This window comes from Haliotis rufescens, unplaced genomic scaffold, assembly GCF_023055435.1.
Source record: "Haliotis rufescens isolate VD_foot unplaced genomic scaffold, xgHalRufe1.0.p SCAF_2, whole genome shotgun sequence".
NCBI classification, from domain to species: Eukaryota; Metazoa; Mollusca; class Gastropoda; order Lepetellida; family Haliotidae; genus Haliotis; species Haliotis rufescens.
In genome coordinates, this window is record NW_025963890.1 from 21,222,694 (window position 1) to 21,244,735 (window position 22,042).

Below are 22,042 nucleotides of genomic sequence, written 5' to 3' on the forward strand. Positions count from 1 at the left end.
ACTGGGTGTTAACCGTGTCCAGTACCAACTTGTAGACTCACCCCGGGGTCCACAGGCGCTGACTAATAACTAGGTCAGAGTGTTCATAAAGCCTGGGCTTTCCTAGCCCTAGAAGATTTGATGACGTCTTAAAGCACTTAAGCGAATAAACAAAATTGCAGATATCAAAGCTTACTGTTACCAACATCAAAATGCGTCCACACGCTGACGTATATAAACTAGTGTAGGTAAGAGTGTAAGAGCCCATAAGATCATGATATTGTAGTCAAAGTAGATACTGGAACCTGCAGTTACCAAACTCAAACTGTGTCATTTGCAAAATATGTTCTTTCAGTAAATATGTTCATTGATACATTTTGACAAATGTTTTTATAAGCCGTGCATTTTCTTTTAAGATCATCCATAAAATAACATTCTAAATCATGTTAGGTGAGGTGAAAAGGGTTTTAACGTCGCATCTTTCAAGATCTGTGCACTTCTCTAGCGATGTACATGCACCAAGCCGACCAGTCCTGGGTCTATTTCCTTAATGGTAGGGTAAAGCGGTATGACGCGGTCGGGGATCGAACCACCGACATTCTTCTTTCCGGACAGACGCCCTATTCACTTGATCAAGAGGGGGTCCTCGTGTTAGGGGAAATGGTCCGAGAAAATCCCATCGACATGCAACACTTTCACAGCTAGATGGATACTATGCGTGAAGTCCATTACTGCTGCTGAAATATTGCCGAAAGCGGCCTAAAACCGTATTCACTCACTCACTCTGAGCTTAAAAAATGTCACTGGAAGTATCATTAAGCGGTAATATACAGTGTACCCATATTTCCATATAAATAAGAAATTTCCAACTATACCATAATCATGTGTTTATGAATCACTGTCAAATAGTGATGATACCAGGTATTGCTGAACAACAGTTTTCTGGCATCATATTTAAGTCAATTTTTAGTCAATTTTAAGACATTTTGAGGGGTTGCATCTTCTAAATTGTAAGCAGACAATAACCCTTTGTTTCTGTCGTGCTATTACAGCTCACTCATATGGGTATACTATTTGTATTTCTCTGACACCGTAACTATATTATGCATCGTATTACACAAGGGAATGATTTCGTTCTCAACGTTTTTATTGTGAGCAGATATCCCGGTCGTGATTATACTTTGCGATCACGCAATCCATTGCACCACACAAGCCAAACATGGCCATTCATTTCTGTCTCTTCAGCCCTGAACAAACGTATTAAGAACGTTTGCACAGATTAATAATGATAATTCTAACTATTGACTTTGGTTGATATAATCTGTATTGTGCAATCTCTCGCTACTCAAATGCAAGATATATAATTCCCAGCAGGATTGTACGAATATAATCAATACGGGTGACTGTCCGTCGTAAATATGTCGGATCAGGTCGTGGTTATGCTTGTAAACACTAACACAATATCAAGATTAGGACCACTTTTTACAAGCAAATATGCTTTTATTTTTTGCAGGGGAACGTCTGGTAACTGTTTTCGTCGAAATAATGAGCACAAAGGTATTTTTTGTCACTTCGAATTTGTCGTCGGTGAGAGTATTTGCTCGAGTCAAATAGTCATCTCCCTAAAAAAAATGGAAAAACACCCGTTTCCAATTTTGAGATAATACAGTTACGTGTTGCCTGTTAATATCGTCCAAAACTCGTGTTGTGCTCTCAGTGCGTGAACCATTGAAATCAGTTTGAAATGAGCCTAGTGGGTGTTGAAATAAGGTTTCTACACAGTTGGAACTATTTATATCCATTAGTTGTTGCCTAAAATACTTTACTCTGCATGTTCAGTCCGCCATTAGTTGACGAGAGCCTCCCCGCACCATCCCTTCAAATAAATACGGATTTGTAATGGAGTCGTGTGATAGAATCCCGCATAACAGGCTTTGCTTTTGAAAAACTTTTCACCATATTTCTTGTGCTACGTTATGGTTTGACAATAGACTTGACGGGACATGTTAATCAACCATTGCTATTCAGTCTGTTGAGCATGTTTTCAGCTACTGTATGTATGACCCTTCAGTGTTGTATCATATACTTGAGGTATTGTACCTCATACATACGGTATTTTGTCATGTACTTGAGGTATTGTACCTCATACATACGGTATTTTGTCATATACATGAGGTACTGTACCTAATACAGACAGTATTTTCTCATGTACTTGAGGTATTGTACCTTACACATACGGTATTTTGTCATGCACATGAGGTATTGTTCCTTATACATACGGTGTGTTGTTCATGTACATGAGGTATTGTACCTTATACATACAGTATTGTGTCATATTCATGAGGTATTGTACCTTATACATACGTTATTTTGTCATATACATGAGGTATTGTACCCTATACATACAGTATTGTGTCATATACATGAGGTATTGTACCTTATACATACGGTATTTATTCATATACATGAGGTATTGTACCCTATACATACGGTATTTATTCATATACATGAGGTATTGTACCTTATACATACGGTATTTATTCATGTACTTGAGGTATTGTGTCATATACATGAAACATTGTACCAATACATACGTTGATATACATACGGCATTGTGTCATGTACATGGCAAATTGTATTATATACCTGATTTATTGTTCTATTCACAAGTTATATTGTACAACAATCATGAGGTACTGTGTTTAATACGGGATATAGAGTACAAACACATGAATACGGCATTGCGCCATACACGGAGGTTCTGTATCAATGCCAGGTTGCATGTTACAACAACCAGAAAAAATACATAAATATTTAGATATGTGCGACAAAAGCCATTTCCATATTCATGCCAAACATTTATATTAAGGCTGGTTAAAATATGTTTCTCATGCCTTTCAAAGTGTATCAAATAGGCAGCGGAATATTGTCATGGTCGCAATGGCATCGGGTCGTCTCTTCCTGCATAGGGCTAAAAAAATACATCAAAATCAAGTCTTGAAATTTGTAATCTTGTAAAGAGAGAAAACGCAAATTCACCCTCCCTACTCAGTCAGTCCTGAAAAATTACGAGAAACAAGGATATTTATTGTATTGACCTAACCAGCCAGGCTTGCTATTCTCCTGTTATGGCAACAATTAGAAGGTACCCAGCTGTTTCTTACCCAGAGGGTGAAACGGCGTGGTGTGAGGTGGGCGGCGGGCAAGGGGTTGTGTTATTGAAAGTGTGATTGTTTGTGTAGGTGAAGCACATATATAAATATGTGAAAACACGACACGTTTCTTGTGGGTGGGAGGTTGAGAGCTGGGTGGGTGTGTCTGTGGTGGTGGGTTAAATCAATATATGTTAAGTTAGTAAAACATATGAATATATATCAAAATTCAATATTTACTCTCCAAAATAGTGGGGGATATTCGAAAATAAGGAATGATTTCAGAAATACATATGAAAAGAGGCATCGAGTAATGGTACTGGATGGATAAGCAAGAGGAAGGACTAGATGTAACATGACATGTTGGCGGTGTATTGTGAGGGAGCAAACAACCAAAATACAAGAAAGACGACAGGGATGTGGTCAAAAAATGATTGCTTGAGATGACTTGATATATAATGGGTCATGCCCCATGATTGGTCAAAAATTCATTTATACGGCGTGGCAATTTAAGGGTGTCTTATCCACTCCTCTCGGAGCGCATGGCCCAGTTCAGCTGACATAGCGGGTGGCCTTTGACGTAGGCGTACCCGTCCCGATTAGGTCCCCGACGGGCTCCGTTGGAGAAAGGTCAAGGAGTCATGACTGGCCTTTGCTTTGTGGTGATGTTTTGCTGCTGGTGGTTGTCAGATTCGATACGTACACGGTGAGCACAAGCATTATCGTCTTGAAGGACAAAACGTTGACCAACATAGCGCAAACGGTACTACCAGTATGTTGTTCAACTGTCCAGTGGCGCAAACGGTCCTACCAGTATGTTGTTCAACTGTCCAGTGGCGCAAACGGTACTACCAGTATGTTGTCCAACTGTCCAGTGGCGCAAACGGTACTACCAGTATGTTGTTCAACTGTCCAGTGGCGCAAACGGTACTACCAGTATGCTGTTCAACTGTCCAGTGGCGCAAACGGTCCTACCAGTATGCTGTTCAACTGTCCAGTGGCGCAAACGGTACTACCAGTATGTTGTTCAACTGTCCAGTGACGCAAAACGTACTACCAGTATGTTGTTCAACTGTCCAGTGGCGCAAACGGTACTACCAGTATGTTGTTCAACTGTCCAGTGGCGCAAACGGTACTACCAGTATGTTGTTCAACTGTCCAGTGGCGCAAAAGGTACTACCAGTATGTTGTTCAACTGTCCAGTGGCGCAAACGGTACTACCAGTATGCTGTTCAACTGTCCAGTGGCGCAAACGGTACTACCAGTATGTTGTTCAACTGTCCAGTGGCGCAAAAGGTACTACCAGTATGTTGTTCAACTGTCCAGTGGCGCAAACGGTACTACCAGTATGCTGTTCAACTGTCCAGTGGCGCAAACGGTACTCCCAGTATGTTGTTCAACTGTCCAGTGGCGCAAAAGGTACTACCAGTACGTTGTTCAACTGTCCAGTGGCGCAAAAGGTACTACCAGTATGCTGTTCAACTGTCCAGTGGCGCGAACGGTACTACCAGTATGTTGTTCAACTGTCCAGTGGCGCGAACGGTACTACCAGTATGTTGTCCAGCTGTCCAGTGGCGCAAAAGGTACTACCAGTATGCTGTTCAACTGTCCAGTGGCGCAAACGGTACTACCAGTATGTTGTTCAACTGTCCAGTGGCGCAAACGGTACTACCAGTATGTTGTTCAACTGTACAGTGGCGCCAACGGTACTACCAGTATGTTGTCCAACTGTCCAGTGGCGCGAACGGTACTACCAGTATGTTGTTCAACTGTCCAGTGGCGCGAACGGTACTACCAGTGTGTTGTCCAGCTGTCCAGTGGCGCAAAAGGTACTACCAGTATGCTGTTCAACTGTCCAGTGGCGCAAACGGTACTACCAGTATGTTGTTCAACTGTCCAGTGGCGCAAACGGTACTACCAGTATGTTGTTCAACTGTCCAGTGGCGCAAACGGTACTACCAGTATGTTGTCCAACTGTCCAGTGGCGCAAACGGTACTACCAGTATGTTGTTCAACTGTCCAGTGGCGCAAACGGTACTACCAGTATGCTGTTCAACTGTCCAGTGGCGCAAACGGTCCTACCAGTATGCTGTTCAACTGTCCAGTGGCGCAAACGGTACTACCAGTATGTTGTTCAACTGTCCAGTGACGCAAAACGTACTACCAGTATGTTGTTCAACTGTCCAGTGGCGCAAACGGTACTACCAGTATGTTGTTCAACTGTCCAGTGGCGCAAACGGTACTACCAGTATGTTGTTCAACTGTCCAGTGGCGCAAACGGTACTACCAGTATGCTGTTCAACTGTCCAGTGGCGCAAACGGTACTACCAGTATGTTGTTCAACTGTCCAGTTGCGCAAAAGGTACTACCAGTATGTTGTTCAACTGTCCAGTGGCGCAAACGGTACTACCAGTATGCTGTTCAACTGTCCAGTGGCGCAAACGGTACTCCCAGTATGTTGTTCAACTGTCCAGTGGCGCAAAAGGTACTACCAGTATGTTGTTCAACTGTCCAGTGGCGCAAAAGGTACTACCAGTATGCTGTTCAACTGTCCAGTGGGGCAAAAGGTACTACCAGTATGTTGTTCAACTGTCCAGTGGCGCGAACGGTACTACCAGTATGTTGTTCAACTGTCCAGTGGCGCGAACGGTACTACCAGTATGTTGTCCAGCTGTCCAGTGGCGCAAAAGGTACTACCAGTATGCTGTTCAACTGTCCAGTGGCGCAAACGGTACTACCAGTATGTTGTTCAACTGTCCAGTGGCGCGAACGGTACTACCAGTATGTTGTCCAGCTGTCCAGTGGCGCCAACGGTACTACCAGTATGTTGTCCAACTGTCCAGTGGCCCTTTAATGGACTATATGCGGTGGCAATCCCGCCCCATATCATTACAGAGCCACCCCCTTACTGCAAATTGCCCTACGTTGACATTCGCATGACACGTCCACGCCTATCCAGAAAGTCCAGCTTGAATCTTAACTTAACTGAACACATTGTTTGTTGTTGACATAGGACGCCATGTGCGGGGCCGATCATTAACATTATGTGTTTGCAGAAATCTGTTCCAAAGTCGGCTGAGGCACATGAACATATTGGCTACTTTTCGCTGCGTTCTACCAGTTTGAAGTATGCCAACAGCCCTTATGCGTTCACCACATGGCAGACGACGCATTCCCAGTGTGATCACAAATACTGCAGTAAAGCAAGAACGGAGAGCTAATGTGTTATTGTGGAACAAAAAACGTATAGAATGACCCCATACCTACACAAACGGAGGAATTGCATGGTTCACATGCAACGTTTCGGGTGCGTTGAAGCGTTAGGTTTTGTTTCCGAACTCAGCCTATCCCTGGCAGTCATTTTTCATAGTTTATCCTTCTTCTGACGACCGATCATAACATTTATATTTCATCATCCCCTTCGTACATTAATAACATCGTGTATATTACAAGTCCATTTTGACATTTTAAAGGTACGTATTTGGTCTCTTGAATTTGAGGCTTGATATGGCTTAGTTATTTCATTCACGTCCTATTCGAACTACTCTGAAGTAGAAAGGAAAGTGCACACCCTGGCTTTTTCGTGTAGTCTGGCATTGTCCCGTTGCAACATGACCCCCTGTCGCTGCTGTTGTAACAAAGGGAGGACCACCGACTGCAAGACTTTATCTTTGGAATTCTGGGCAGCCGGATTCCCCGTTGTGGTGACCAAAGGGGTCGTCTGTTCCCAACTAATAGCTCCTAAAACCATGATACCCCCGCCGCTATAGAGATAAACGTCGCACGGTTCTCGCCCAGCGTAGACGATACATAGGACGTTGACGTTGACGCTGACAGGCTCAGATACTTGCAACATGCAGTCCTCTCATCGCTGATATTGGTGCCAAAGACGCCACCGTCAGAAATCTGTTACGCAAATGAAGTAACATGTCGTGGGTCGGTATTTCCTGGTCTTCCGCTTCTTGGACGAACAGATGTCTGGCCAATTATCTGGCATTGTGACTGTTCGAATCTCTGAACTGCGCCATATGGACGGCTGCTGACACTCTTCGAATTTAACTGTTGTGTTTTGGGGATTCTGAGTAACGCAACCGACTACTCTTTAAATTGTTCACGTAGTACAGTCAAGTCTCGTTAATCCGACATTCGTTAATCCGACAATCGGCTTTATCCGACACTAACGATGGGAACCGATTAAATCCGTGTTATTTAAACCTGTTAATCCGACAGTCTCGCACGCCGACTCCGACACACCCAATTTGGAATTACCGAAATCACTCGTCAATAATACATGTACGTGCACTTTCAGAAAGAGAGACCAAGCAGGCCACAAATCATTGCACCCTACATAACGTTAATTACTTAGGTGGAACCACACCACACCACATCTATATTATAGCTTCAGGGGTTATAATTACCATGACATGAACACCCGTAGGCATTCTGCACCATTTGAAACAGCTGGGTAAAAGTTAATTGATATTGACTATATAATGAACATGTATTGACGAATGCTGTCCTATATTTAGCTCATAGAGGTTTTCATATGTAACATGACGTACATGTCAATCCCACTATAACGTCGCTGATAGCTCTCATACACTCGCTGTATACAGAGATTACCGGTAACAGATGTTAAGCCAATGTTACCATTTCTTTGTGGATAGATCCTACCTAGCTAAAACGCCTGCGATGAGGCGTTGTGTTGCATGGCGTGTCGTGGCGCGGCGCGGCGCGGTGCGGTGCGGTGCGGTGCGGTGCGGTGCGGTGCGGTGCGGTGCGGTGCGGTGCGGTGCGGTGCGGTGCGATGCGAAACGGGGCGGAACGGGGCGGGGCGGGGCGGGGCGGGGCGGGGCGGGTCGGGGCGGGGCGGTGAGGTGCGGGGCGATGCGGGGCGATGCGGGGCGGTGGGGGCGGTGCGGGGCGGTGCGGTGCGGTGCGGGGCGGGGCGGTGTCGCATAAGTACTTCATGTTCAGAAGCAAAGTTTGATGGTGTGCGGGGATGCAATGATTTGTGTCCTGTTGGTAGTGGATGTGGCGTGGCGTGGCGTGGGGTGGCGTGGCGTGGCGTGGCGTGGCGTGGCGTGGCGTGCAGTTGTTTCTGTGCTGTGCTTTGCGAAATTGTGAGATTTGGTGTGGTTGTGTTAAATCATGTTCGGTTGTTCAGTTGTGTTCAGTTGTGTTGTGGTGGCATCTGGTTGTTTTTGTTGTTGGATGTAGTAGGAGGATCATGTTTAGTTTTGAAAATAACTTGATTATCGATCCAGGTTAAGATGTAACATAACATGTGACGTATTTGTAACATATTGAATATTCGAATGGTACACTCCATCTGTAACATGTTACGTATTTGTAACGTATCGAATATTCAAATTATAAACTACATCTGTAACCCATTACGTATTTGTAACATATCGTATGTTCAAATGGTACTCTCCATCTGTAACGTATTACGTATTTGTAACATATCGTATGTTCAAATGGTACACTCCATCTGTAACATGTTACGTATTTGTAACATATCGTATATTCAAATGGTACACTTCATCTGTAACCTATTACGTATTTGTAACATATTGTATATTCAAATGGTACACTCCATCTGTAGCGTATTACGTTTTTGTAACATATCGTATGTTCAAATGGTACACTCCATCTGTAACCAATTACGTATTTGTAACATATTGTATATTCAAATGGTACACTCCATCTGTAACGTATTACGTATTTGTAACATATCGTATATTAAAATGGTACACTCCATCTGTAACCTATAACGTATTTGTAACATATCGTATATTCAAATGGTACACTCCATCTGTAACCTATTACGTATTTGTAACATATCGTATGTTCAAATGGTACATTCCATCTGTAACATGTTACGTATTGGTAACATATCGAATATTAAAATGGTACTCTCCATCTGTAATCTATTACGTATTTGTAACATATCGTATATCCAAATGGTACACTGCATCTGTAACGTATTACGTATTTGTAACATATCGTATGTTCAAATGGTACACTCCATCTGTAACATGTTACGTATTTGTAACATATCGTATATCCAAATGGTACAGTACATCTGTTATCTATTACGTATTTGTAACATATCGAATATTCAAATGGTACACTCCATCTGTAACATGTTACGTATTTGTAACATATCGTATATCCAAATGGTACACTACATCTGTAATCTATTACGTATTTGTTACATATCAAATATTCAAATGGTATATTCCATCTGTAACATGTTACGTATTTGTAACATATCGAATATTCAAATGGTACTCTCCATCTGTAACGTATTACGTATTTGTAACATATTGTATATTCAAATGGTACACTCCATCTGTAACCTATTACGTATTTGTAACATATCACTCCGTTTGTCCTCTCTGCTAACAATTAACCCGGCAGCTTAAAAAGTCCAAAACCAAAGGAACAGAGCCTGAACCATTCAAACTGTAACAAACAAAAGAACACAGCTGTTCAGAAGTATAAATTATAGAAGATATTTCAGGCCAAACTTTCGTTTACCACCTCGGTATATATTATAACAAAATTAGAACACACTCCAACATCACGCATATACCAAACATTCGTGACGTACCTATTGATCAAATCAGGTTCTATGCAAAACAAGACCTACACGTTTTCTATACATATTGGGAGGAAGTTTTTAAACAACGTATTTTCCGATCAAATCAATTACTAACAAAACATATCCGTTATAGAAGCCTCCCATATAGATTGACCAACTGTGGACAGCCTATCGAACCAGCATGTTGTAACAGAAGGTAAATTATGACATCACGACTTTTAGTCCCACTCGTTTGGCCTCACCCATCCTCATTGGACCAATCACAGACCCAGCCAGTCATCCCGGCTTCGGAGGAAGCAAGAGAAGGCGACAGTATCCATTGGGTGCTGGCGTAATGTATGATGAAGCGCAGGCCTGCATAGAACAGTATTGAGCGAACGTATTAGCTGTGTAGTCTTCAGCGAGAGCAGTGCGTTCATTCTATTAGATTGTGTTCTGCCCAACAGTCAATACCTCGTGGACTATTACCGTATTGTATTAAATACGTGTATGTGTGAAGGCTTAATTGAGTGTTCTTCTTTGGATTTTTATATCAATTATGTGTTTTATCAAGGACCGATTCTTCTCAAAGTTTGTTGGCATGGTTACATATGTGTCCGTTAAACAGACAATGATGGATAAGCGTTGCACGTTATAAAAGTCAAATAGATAGTTATTTTTCAAAGCTTTTTTGTCATATATTTTGGAAATCGGTGAGATTCTGTAGTTTGTGGAATAGAACGAAACAAAACATCATTCCAAAAATGCACGGAAAACAGCATTACGATGAAGTGATTGAAATGATCTACCCGAACTCAACAGAGGGTTCCTTCAATGCTTCTCCTAATACCACTGACGAAGACTACCCTGAAGTAGAGCCTTGGCAGAACCAGCCTTTCATCTGGATCATCCTACTACTTTCAACATGCGTCTTCGTTATGGGCATTGTAGGGAACCTGCTGGTGTGGTTTGCAGTATGGAGGAACCACCGGATGCGCTCTGCGACGAACCTGTTCCTAGTCAACCTGGCTCTAGCGGACTTTTTGGTTATCTTGATATGTCTGCCACCTACTGTTATTTCTGATGTAACCGGCAACTGGCCACTTGGACACGAGATGTGCAAAGCCGTGCACTATTTACAGGTAACGTACATTGTACTTGATTTGTGTCTTACTTGTTCTTAATATTTGATATATTCACTTCTCTGAATTTGCCATTGATGTCCCGTTAATTGAAATATGAAACGCGAATTTGTCTGAAACGCCATAATTGACATGTGGTGCCAGGATCTGCTGATCAACACAGGGTTCCTTCAATGCCTGATCCGCTGATCCCTGAGTATAATAACTGATCGGGTATCACTAGTGGCAAACGTCAACGACTTGCGTCCCTAAGGGTTTATCTTTAACATCAGGCTGACAAGTCGGGATATAACCGATGTCACCGTATCAGAGTTGGTTGGTTAGTGAAAGAGACAAACGTCTACATCTTGCGTCCCTTTGGGCCTTTCTCCAATATTAAGCTGTCTCGCCGTTATAAAATTAAAACTTCGCGTGAAAGCGTCGTTACACACCATCTCAATGCTGGATTCGCTCTTGTGATGAATGAGATGAATCCATGAAGCTCATTCTAACCTAGGAAAAAGGTTTGCCCACTTATCTGAGGTGAGATGAGGTGAGGTGAGGTGAGGTGAGGTGAGGTGAGGTGAGCTGAGTATACCACTAAGAAAGAGTATAAGACTAGTCTTTGTTTTATGATTTTAATGCCGAGCGCCAGGCAGGGTTACGACAATATTTAACTTTTTACGTCTTTTGGTATGACGCGGCAAGGGATCGAACCCCCGACCTTCCGTTCCTCGGGTAGACACCCTATCAACTACACCACTACACAATTGACCCATGTATCTGAGACGACAAACCTTTCTACGCAGTATAAGCTTAACAAATCATAATTCGGGCTTGGACTTCGTCTAAAATTCACCCAGAGTATGATCGTTGGTCCTGCAGCAATCTTCAGGTGGCAAAAGACAACAACTTATATCCCTAAGGGCTTATCTTCAACATTAAGCTGAAACGGCGTAACATGACCGAGATATTGTTAAAATAAGAGTCAAGTTCCAACTCAAACAGATGGATATAGATTACAGTTACACGTTAATTCTTTCGACAGATCACGTTGACTACAGGTCTTGTTTTGCGTTACAGTGGGTTGTCAGTCAACATGAGGGATTAAGCTAAGTCCCACGTCGCTCATTATCGCCCATTGGTTTACGTAGTTAGAGTCGAAGGATCACAATTCATCCAAGCTGAACATTAACACCGATTGTATAAATTTCCCAAAGTACATGTAATGGAATGCGTTAATATCTGAAAATCAATGAAGAACTTGTTTTTTTTAATTATTTGTAGGTCAAAGTTTCAATATTAATTCAATCTTTGTTTCGCTTTTCCTTTGTCAAGTTATTTTCCTCACTTTGTTAACTATAAGTTTCGTCATCCTTTCTTGGGGCGGGGGCGGTCGGGTAGCCTAGTGGTTAAAGCGTTCGCACGTCACGCAGAAGACCCGGGTTCGATTTCGACATGGGTACAATGTGTGAAGCCCATTTCTGGTGTCCCCCGCCGTGACATTGCTGGAATATTGCTAAAAACGGCGTAAAAACATACTCACTTACTCACTCTCTTGGGGCGGTGGGGTGGCCTACTGGTTTAAGCGTTGGCACGTCGCACTGAAGAGCCGGGTTCGACTCCCCACATGGATACAATGTGGGAAGCCCATTTACAGGTGTCCCCCGCCGTGACATTGCTGGAACAAGCAGCGTAAAACCATACTCACCCACGCATCCTTTCTTTATTCCGTTCTTCATTCTTGCGGAATAAAAAGTATCATCCACATCTCGCACAAAAAAACTGTATTACTCATCAAAAGTCTCTGAAGAAATCAGTATCATTCAACCAATGAGATTCGAACACAGCTACCCAGCTTGGGTTCAGCAACCTCGGTGTACATCAGCGGAAATGAAGCCCGCTATTGACTAGCATTAGTCTTGATTACAACAATTCCCCTAGAGCAAGTTTTAACCTTGGTTCATTGTAACACTTGAATACTCGTGTGTCTTCTTGATTGGTTCTATGTCGCCGGAAGGAATATTATAGCAATTGCGCTTATATATGGCGGACACCACACACACACAGTCAAACAGTGATGTGACTACTATAGAACTTAATGTATATTGCAGACTCAGACAATTCTATCCATAACATCATTACAACTGATGGGATTGGTTATGGGAGTTAGAGTGAAACCTTGTTTATTCGGACGAATCCAATAAAGGCGTCCGGATTAACGAATCTATTAACGATTATTATCCTGTGTATGTGGATATTCCTAATAGTAACTGGCAGGGAGCTGCTAGATGCTGGAATAACGATGTTTCTATAGGAACCATAGATGCTTTTCCCACTATTCCAGAAAGCATAAAACTTCATATCGTATATAGAGAGCTTATTAGAACAATATCTTTTGAAATGACAAGTTCATTAATCACTGCAATCCATAAGTTAAAATGCACACATGACATACTTTTCATTACAAATTTCGGCCGTACAAATGCATGGTTACACCTATTGATGTGCCAATGCAGTAAAACATGAACTAAATATTGTCTAAAATGTTGCCTTAGCATAGACCACGCTATCATACGTTAACAAAGAGATATAGGTATTTATTATGTAACAATATGACCTCTGTGAAACCTACATTCAGAAATACACAATTGAATAGAAACGATAAAGCATAATATTTTCTAGTACAGATCAGTCTGAAATAGTTGTTAACATCTGTTAATTCAAATACGTTTTACATTTTTGAATATGAGCCGAGATATGAGACCACCTGTCGAAATGGAAAGCTTTAACGACAATGGGAACACATCCTTTTATCGGCCTGGGTGATATCTCTCATCGAGCCGTTGGACACAATTATACCACTGCTCGGGGACAAAATCTGTACGAAATTTCCTCTTCACCGACGATGTAGTGGAAACAGCTATGGCTGCGTTACGGTGTTATGAGCCCATTTTCAGGATAAGTGGGAAGTGTTCAATCGTACCATCCTGTATTGAGGTGACGCCTTGTTGAAGCATCATACTGTGGTATGATGACTAGCATTGGTATTATCTTTTAAGCAGATGCACGTGGTACAATTTGCCAGGCCTGTCTGAAGTTGTATTGGTTATGAGATCCTGTGTCATTTACTTCGCGTCCGACGGATTCTCACAAAAACTGGCTGCTTGTCTTTGAGACATGTGACCTACGGCAGAGATCGTCGTCACGAGAAGTTGTGGTACTGTATTCTAAAGGTGCTCCGTTGTATTTGTTCAGAGATCCTGTGTCATTTACTTGTATACATGGTACTACGCATGACAATATCATTCTTTAATTACCTCGAGCAATTTTTGTCACATGTTTGTCGTGTCAGAGTTGGATTTCCGCCCTGAAAAATATATCTGTTGCATCTTTTTGTCAGCTCATGTGAGAGGCACAAGGGGTGTTGGTCGTTACATTTTATCACTCGGCAAACCAAGGCGCAATTGTGTTGTAATGGATCAAGAAACATACACATGACACATCTGAGATTCGAACTCATGATCATCAAAGCCTGTATAACTAGACACGAACCTCTGAGCCATCAAACGAAAGTCTTTTGTAAGAAAGGCGGTGTCATGGTAACGTTATCCGTTCAAACGCTGAACTTGCAAGTAGTATTTGGTTGACACCTTATTGTGATCCTGATACATGGACACACAACAGAGCTCCCTACCGTGGCCACAGTGGACTAAAACAACGTCGAAACCAATTTACGAAATACAATGAATCCGGAATAACATAGACATATGTGCAGGCTACGTCAGTCGGAGACTGTGCTGCACGGTCTGGTGTCCATGTTCTGATTAAATCTCCACATTGGAAATTAAGCGATGTGTGAAAATGAGACGCTGTCTCTGTGTAATTAGCGACATCATTAACTGCTCAGTTAACAAAAACATTTCCATCTTCATAAGAAATCTCTGTTCAAAGCAGAGTCGATTGCACGATTCCGACTATATCATAGATTATGTGTCAATGCATCCCTATCAAATAGTGATGATACCAGGTGTTCGCGAAAAGGTGAAGTAGCTATTTTAAGGACAAGGAATCAAATTAGCCGAGCCTAATCCTACTTTAATTTAGCAGACAGTGATATCTGCAACACTGAAACATCCTTTATCACATAAAATATGAATCTGTTAACATGTGATGAAGCAGTCCAGTTTGGTAATTTGCTCTAATTTTCTCGATTGTCGAATGTGGGACTACAATTTTCCAATATTGAAAGCGAGCCTGGAGGTGGAAACAAAACTCAATAAGTGTTAACGAGCACGGGCATTACAGTAATGATGTCCCAAAAGACAATAATACGGTTTCAAGTTCCTGTCAAATCTCCAGACAAGCACCAGCTTAGTGATATGAAACCGGTCATCCCATGAGTGCATGTTTCGAACTACACTAGGAGCATTCCCCCAGCAATTACGCGGAACCTAGAGGGTGATTTATGGGACGTGCATATCTGATTGGATAACACTATGCTCTTCTTCCGTTACACTTCGTGCACATTTTTGACCACACATATTGGGTTCGGGAGATACTATCGGATTAAAGAAGGGCTACTCTGCCTCGCTATTCTGTTACAGCATTCCACTTAATAACTGATCTCAACTAGGAACTTTCGTTGAGGAATTCAACCAGTGGGTGGTGTTTCATTTCTGAATTAATATCACGATTACGTTCAACGGCCAATGGCGTTTATAAAGTAAATGGATCTAATTATTCCTATCGCCATGGTATCACATTCCTCATAGCAATACTAGGGGTTGAACACGAACGAAGAGTTTACACATCGTTGTAACGGTGAAGTGAGGTTGTTACGCTGAGGACGCCCTTGGTTGTTATACGTACAGAGTGCTTGAATGTTGTTTGGCAGTGTTCTAACGATGTATCAGACGTTTCGTATGCACTGCTGCCCAATTTGACGTTAAAAAGTGATGTGGTGACCATTCGAATTGTCCGGACATGTCCAGTATCGACATAACTTCATTTACAGATCCCATATCATCCGCTTATGGAGTCTGTGCCGGAAAAGTGAGAAATTTTCATACCTTCGGTGGTTGATTTTATGCGTTAAAACGAGTCAGTGTGGATGGCGAATAACTGTTTCTTGGTCATAAATAAGGCATACATCCTTCTGTGTGTAAAGCGTACAGCCAGTGAGTATAGTCTCCCACGCACAGCTATCCAGCTTCAGTGAAGGAGATATATGTAAAGGGATGCCATTTGATTGTGATGTCATGGTAACCGATGACGTCACAATGGTCTGCAAAGTATTGTGATGCAATTCATTGTCGCGATGCATGACCGGGGACATTGCTTGATCTCACCAAGGGATATCTCCATTGTTTGATGATAACTCGAGTTATTTGTGTAAGAATTAACGAGGCTTCACTGAACATAGACTAGATTATATACCAGCATTCTGATCATCATCCTTACATCTGAAAGTACAAGTACATTCTTAAAGACTGTACAAGCCGGTTCTGATGAAAATGTCTTAATTGGCAAGTTTTCATCCTATTTAATGCATCTTTTTGATTGGGTTTCCCAATGAAACCCTGGAGCAAATATGTCTTCAGTACACTATGCATATGACTATAGTAAGAACCGACTGAAATAGGAATTAGGTGATCACATGCACAATGGGTTAGTGGATTTGACAGTGAACCATATGTATTGGTTATGATCTGCCAGGATCTCTGGACCATACTCAAGCATTTACCGGCAGACAACTCCCCTCACTCCATCTAATATTCACTTTCTACCTGCATCAGTCGTTGAAGTTCTCATGACAATTGAGAGCCAAGAGACCAAGGGATCTGAGGTTTTGCAACTTGACATGCTCACCATTAACATGACCTCGCCTGTGCCTTTGTCTACGGACCAATCCGTGCCTTGGACCACACATTCACCTATGCATTGGACTACGAACCTATCCGTGCCCTGAACTACAAAACAATGCGTGCCTTGGACCACCGAAGCACTAGCGCGTTGGTTCACAAACCCACCCGTGACTTGAACTACAGAGACACCAGTACCTTGGTTCACAGACCCACCCGTGACTTGAACTACAGAGACACCAGTACATTGGTTCACAGACCGACCCGTGACTTGAACTACAGAGACACCAGTACATTGGTTCACAGACCCGCCCGTGCCTTGAACTACAGAGACACCAGTACATTGGTTCACAGACCCGCCCGTGCCTTGAACTACAGAGACACCAGTGCATTGGTTCACAGACCCACCCGTGACTTGAACTACAGAGACACCAGTACATTGGTTCACAGACCCGCCCGTGCCTTGAACTACGGAGACACCAGTACATTGGTTAACAGACCCACCCGTGCCTTGAACTACGGAGACACCAGTACCTTGGTTAACAGACACACCCGTGACTTGAACTACAGAGACACCAGTACCTTGGTTAACAGACCCACCCGTTACTTGAACTACAGAGACACCAGTACCTTGGTTAACATACCCACCCGTGACTTGAACTACAGAGACACCAGTACCTTGGTTAACATACCCACCCGTGACTCGAACTTCAGAGACACCAGTACCTTGATTAACATACCCACCCGTGACTTGAACTACAGAGACACCAGTACCTTGGTTAACATACCAACCCGTGACTTGAACTACAGAGACACCAGTACCTTGGTTAACATACCCACCCGTGACTCGAACTTCAGAGACACCAGTACCTTGGTTAACATACCCACCCGTGACTTGAACTACAGAGACACCTGTACCTTGGTTAACATACCCACCCGTGACTCGAACTTCAGAGACACCAGTACATTGGTTTACAGACCCACCCGTGACTTGAACTACAGAGACACCAGTACCTTGGTTAACAGACCCACCCGTGACTTGAACTACAGAGACACCAGTACCTTGGTTAACAGACCCACCCGTTACTTGAACTACAGAGACACCAGTACCTTGGTTAACATACCCACCCGTGACTTGAACTACAGAGACACCAGTACATTGGTTTACATACCCAACCGTGACTTGAACTACGGAGACACCAGTACCTTGGTTAACAGACCCACCCGTTACTTGAACTACAGAGACACCAGTACATTGGTTCACAGACGCACCCGTACCTTGACTAACAGACCAATCCGTGCCCTTGACGACAATCCCACCTGTTCATTAGACTAATTATTGGGTCAACTCATGCCTTGGACCACAGATCCATCCTATGTCACCGTCTTCCACATTACCAACTGATACACCTGCACCCACTCGATTTGCCTCATTCAAACAGGCCCGCTAACACAGACAGGAATCCACATTGAAACGTACACATGACTATTACATTGCAGGAGGCAGTTTTGAACCTGGTATGACTGTTAAAATTATTTCCTGTTTTTTTTTTTGTCTTCAGTTTCTATACCTGATTAATGTTAAGAGCATAAACACGCTCGTCTGGTATCCGAACTACATCCGGAGGAATCTTGCGTTACACAGTTTACTGTGAATTACTACATTGCCGCCCGATGTATAATGTAGAAAGTGGAATAGGTTTTTTACAACATATCCTCGTATCGAGGGCAGTAGCATTCCGTACCACTGTGAGGTGAGGTGGGGTGAAATCGCGTCCAAGATTATTGCACTAATATAGAGACGTGCGTGCACGTGTGAAAGTGGCTGCTTGCACTAGTCCGGACTAATCCCAAATTTATAGTGCTAGACCACTGAAATACCATGCCGCAGTTTAACATGATTACCCCACTCACAGTTTACTGACTCCGGGTCCACCTGTCCTTGTTTTCGGTCCCTGAATGCCGAGCGTCAGGCTGGGTAACAACAAGTCCATCTTTTAACGTCTTGTTGGTATGACGCGGCCGGGCCTCGAACCCCGGACCTTCCGCTCTCCGGGCCGACGCTCTACCACTAGACCATTGTTCTGCTATGATAATCTTTGATGCAAGGTAAACACATCCAAGAATTTGCCCTACTGTCGCTCGATGACATTTGTATGGGGAATATCGAGGGAAATTGTTTGTATGGCTATTCCATGAAATGTTGATGACTCTTGAGTTAAGGGAATTCTAACTTTTTAAAGAATAAATCGCTCTGTGAATGATGTCCCAAGAACATGTATATATTATCTTTGAATAGCTCTCCACTCTAGTAGTTAATTTATCGATGGAATCTGCACAGGGGAAATGACAAATTGACGTTGTTTCATACCTTTGGGGGTTCATTTTACACATTACAAACGATTAAGTGTGGATGAGGCATAACTATTCATTGGCCACAAATAAGGCATACATCTCCGGTGACATCCTGATACTATGGAAACATATCGAGTTATCCGTAATTCGGAACAAGAGGAGTATATAGACCATATCAGATAATAATTCCTTTTGGACCATAAAGTTACACCGAATTAAAGGATACAATCTTACCTTAGTGTCTGTTTAACACTAGTCGATAAAAGTTGAAAACTCAATGGCGTGCCGACACGAAGGTGATATTCTATGTGTCATCCAAAATCATTCTTCCAACTACTTCAGTTTGTAAACAGCAACAACCAGTGCCATGAATGTGCTGTTTCTTATCTTGGAATACATTGTTACAGGTACTCTCTGCTATTCCAGTTACATTTATCGATCTGCGCATTTCATTTGGGTCTGAGATAGCCCTCCAAAGCATTACCTTACAGAAAACATTTCATCGGATCAAATTCAAAATGACGTAGTTAATGTTTGAACTCATACCAAAACCTTTCTTCAAAATAACAAAACCAATAAGAAAAGAACTTAAGCTCCCTTCAAGCTGTACAGAACTCGTCAGTTTAAATACCAAAATATATTATGTTTGGGTACACACATATTGCTAATTTCATTTCCTAATTTGTACTTACTTTAATTAGACCGAATGTTTTTATCATTTTCGTTTTTGCTGTTATACATAGAGTAGGCATAACTTCAATAACTTCCGAATACAAAGTAAGTTGATGCTGAACAGTTACTATTTCTGCTTAAATTTTAACTTTTTACCTTTTACAAATCATTTCTTCATCCGTTATACGATTAGTTCGCTTTCGAACTTCCGAGGCAGCTTTGGCACTGGTGTAAAACAGTAACCCTAGAAAAGCATGGATTGACTCATCTCTATTCATTACGACGTGTCTTCAAAACACGATGTAAATAAACACCATGGTAGATGCTGCAAGCTTGGCAGTGCGCGTTTCACACAGCTGGCAACCATGAACCCCATCTAAGTCGTCGTCATATTCTTCTCGGTAGAGATCATAGGCGCGGAGGTGGGTTTAAATGGCATTCCTATGGCGGGTAACTATTGCAAATGTGTTTGGCACATCTCCCAGTAATTAATGACAACATAAATGAAGGGATAAAAATAGTTTCCACGCACTGCTCTTCGCGTAATGCAAGTAACTCTTCGACGCTAGGGTGTCATCCCTGATCCATTCATATGATATACTCTTTTACTCCCAATTGAGTATCGGCAGGTAATCAAGACGGATTATTCTCTGGCGTTGACGTTTCATATATTTTATGGATAGTGTAGCAGACCTCGTTTCATATTTTATGGTTTTGTGTAGCAGACCTCGTTTCATATCTTATAGATAGTATAGCAAGACCTCGTTTCATATCTTATAAATAGTATAGCAGACCTCGTTCCATATATTACGGATAGTGTAGCAGACCTCGTGTCATATTTTATGGATAGTGTAGCAGGCCTCGTGTCATCTTTTTATGGATAGTGTAGCAGACCTCGTTTCATATTTTATGGATAGGGTAGCAGACTTCGTGTCATATTTTATGGAGAGTGTAGCAGGCCTCGTGTCATATTTTATGGATAGTGTAGCAGACCTCGTTTCATATTTTATGGATAGTGTAGCAGACCTCGTGTCATATTTTATGGATAGTGTAGCAGGCCTCGTGTCATATTTTATGGATAGTGTAGCAGACTTCGTTTCATATTTTATGGATAGGGTAGCAGACTTCGTTTCATGTTTTATGGATAGTGTAGCAGGCCTCGTGTCATATTTTAGTGTAACAGACCTTGAAAGAAAATCAAGGAAATATCATGGGAATTGTTGTAAGGTGGCAAAACGAGTGAATATTATTTAATGCCGGAGTCATGCAAATAAAGGATTCTTGGCCAGACAAGCCACAGAATGAAAGTATGATCAACTATTTCCGCCATCTCGGTACGATAACATGCGACCACCCGAGTTACCGAGTTACGAAGAACACCCGATCCCTGTTTTCGTCAACTCCTACGGCATGCACGAGTAAAAGGTAACAAACAGTATAATAAGAGATTCAAATTTGAATGCTATATTTTTGTGTGTTGTATATACAAGAGAGCTAGGTTGGCCCAGTCGTCTAGGGTATCACAAGTTACTGTGTAGAGTTGCGTCCTTTGGCCACACCAGAAACCTATGACTGGTTTCGAAACCCGGTTCGCCAAGATTATCTTTTTAGGTTAGTCAGCACCATACCCGTGCTCGTGGGTTTTACCGAAGTAGTAAACGTCAGAGACCTGCATCACTTCGTGCTTTCCACCGATATTAAAGTGAGACGCCGTGATATCATTGAAATATTGTTAAAAGCGGCGTTAAACCTAACTCACTCATTCACTCACAGTATTATGCAAATAGTTCTCCTCAGGTCTGTTTGTAGCAGCTACCATTACTGATAAAATAGATTCAACGACAGTCCAGGTATTTCAATCTTATAAAGCTCATAGTTTGAGAGCTTTTCAGGTTGTTGGTACAAGTCTCATTATTCCTTTGAAAATAAATCACTTTTACCTTTTCATATTGTTTCGAAATATTTCTTTTCATCCAAATGAACAATTATGAGTACGTTAAATCACTAAGGGATGTGAAGCATTTGTGTTTACTTCCGTGCAACGGCTAGCAAAGGAATGTTGCATTGTTCCAGATCCTTATGATGACGTTGGTTTACTCCATTTTGATTGCTGACTCATAAATGTAGACAAGCCATGTACAAAGAAGCTGTCCTACTTTAATGGTCAAGAGCGTGCAACGTAGAACCCAGCGCCGTTGCGTGACAACAGAATAGTGTACTTAGTATTGAAATTGTCCTCTCTCAGGAAGAGGTTACTTTGGTGTAAAAGGGGTGTTTTTACCTCTATCGTTATTGATTTACAAAATAACG

General features: G+C 42.2%; 1 protein-coding gene across 3 annotated transcripts in view; it reads left to right on the forward strand.

Moving 5' to 3' along the window:
• Nucleotides 1-10,055: 10,055 nt before the first annotated feature.
• The window catches only part of LOC124114198 (orexin receptor type 2-like), a 68,618-nt gene continuing 56,631 nt past the window's right edge, over nt 10,056-22,042 (forward strand). For all 3 annotated transcript variants that reach the window (XR_007222173.1, XR_006857850.2, XM_046474793.2), the window contains exon 1: nt 10,056-10,862. Coding sequence is in view for 1 of the 3 variants with exons in the window: in XM_046474793.2 (XP_046330749.1) it covers nt 10,485-10,862 (378 nt within the window). In the remaining 2 variants the exon portion in view is untranslated. The remainder of the gene's footprint in view (nt 10,863-22,042) is intronic.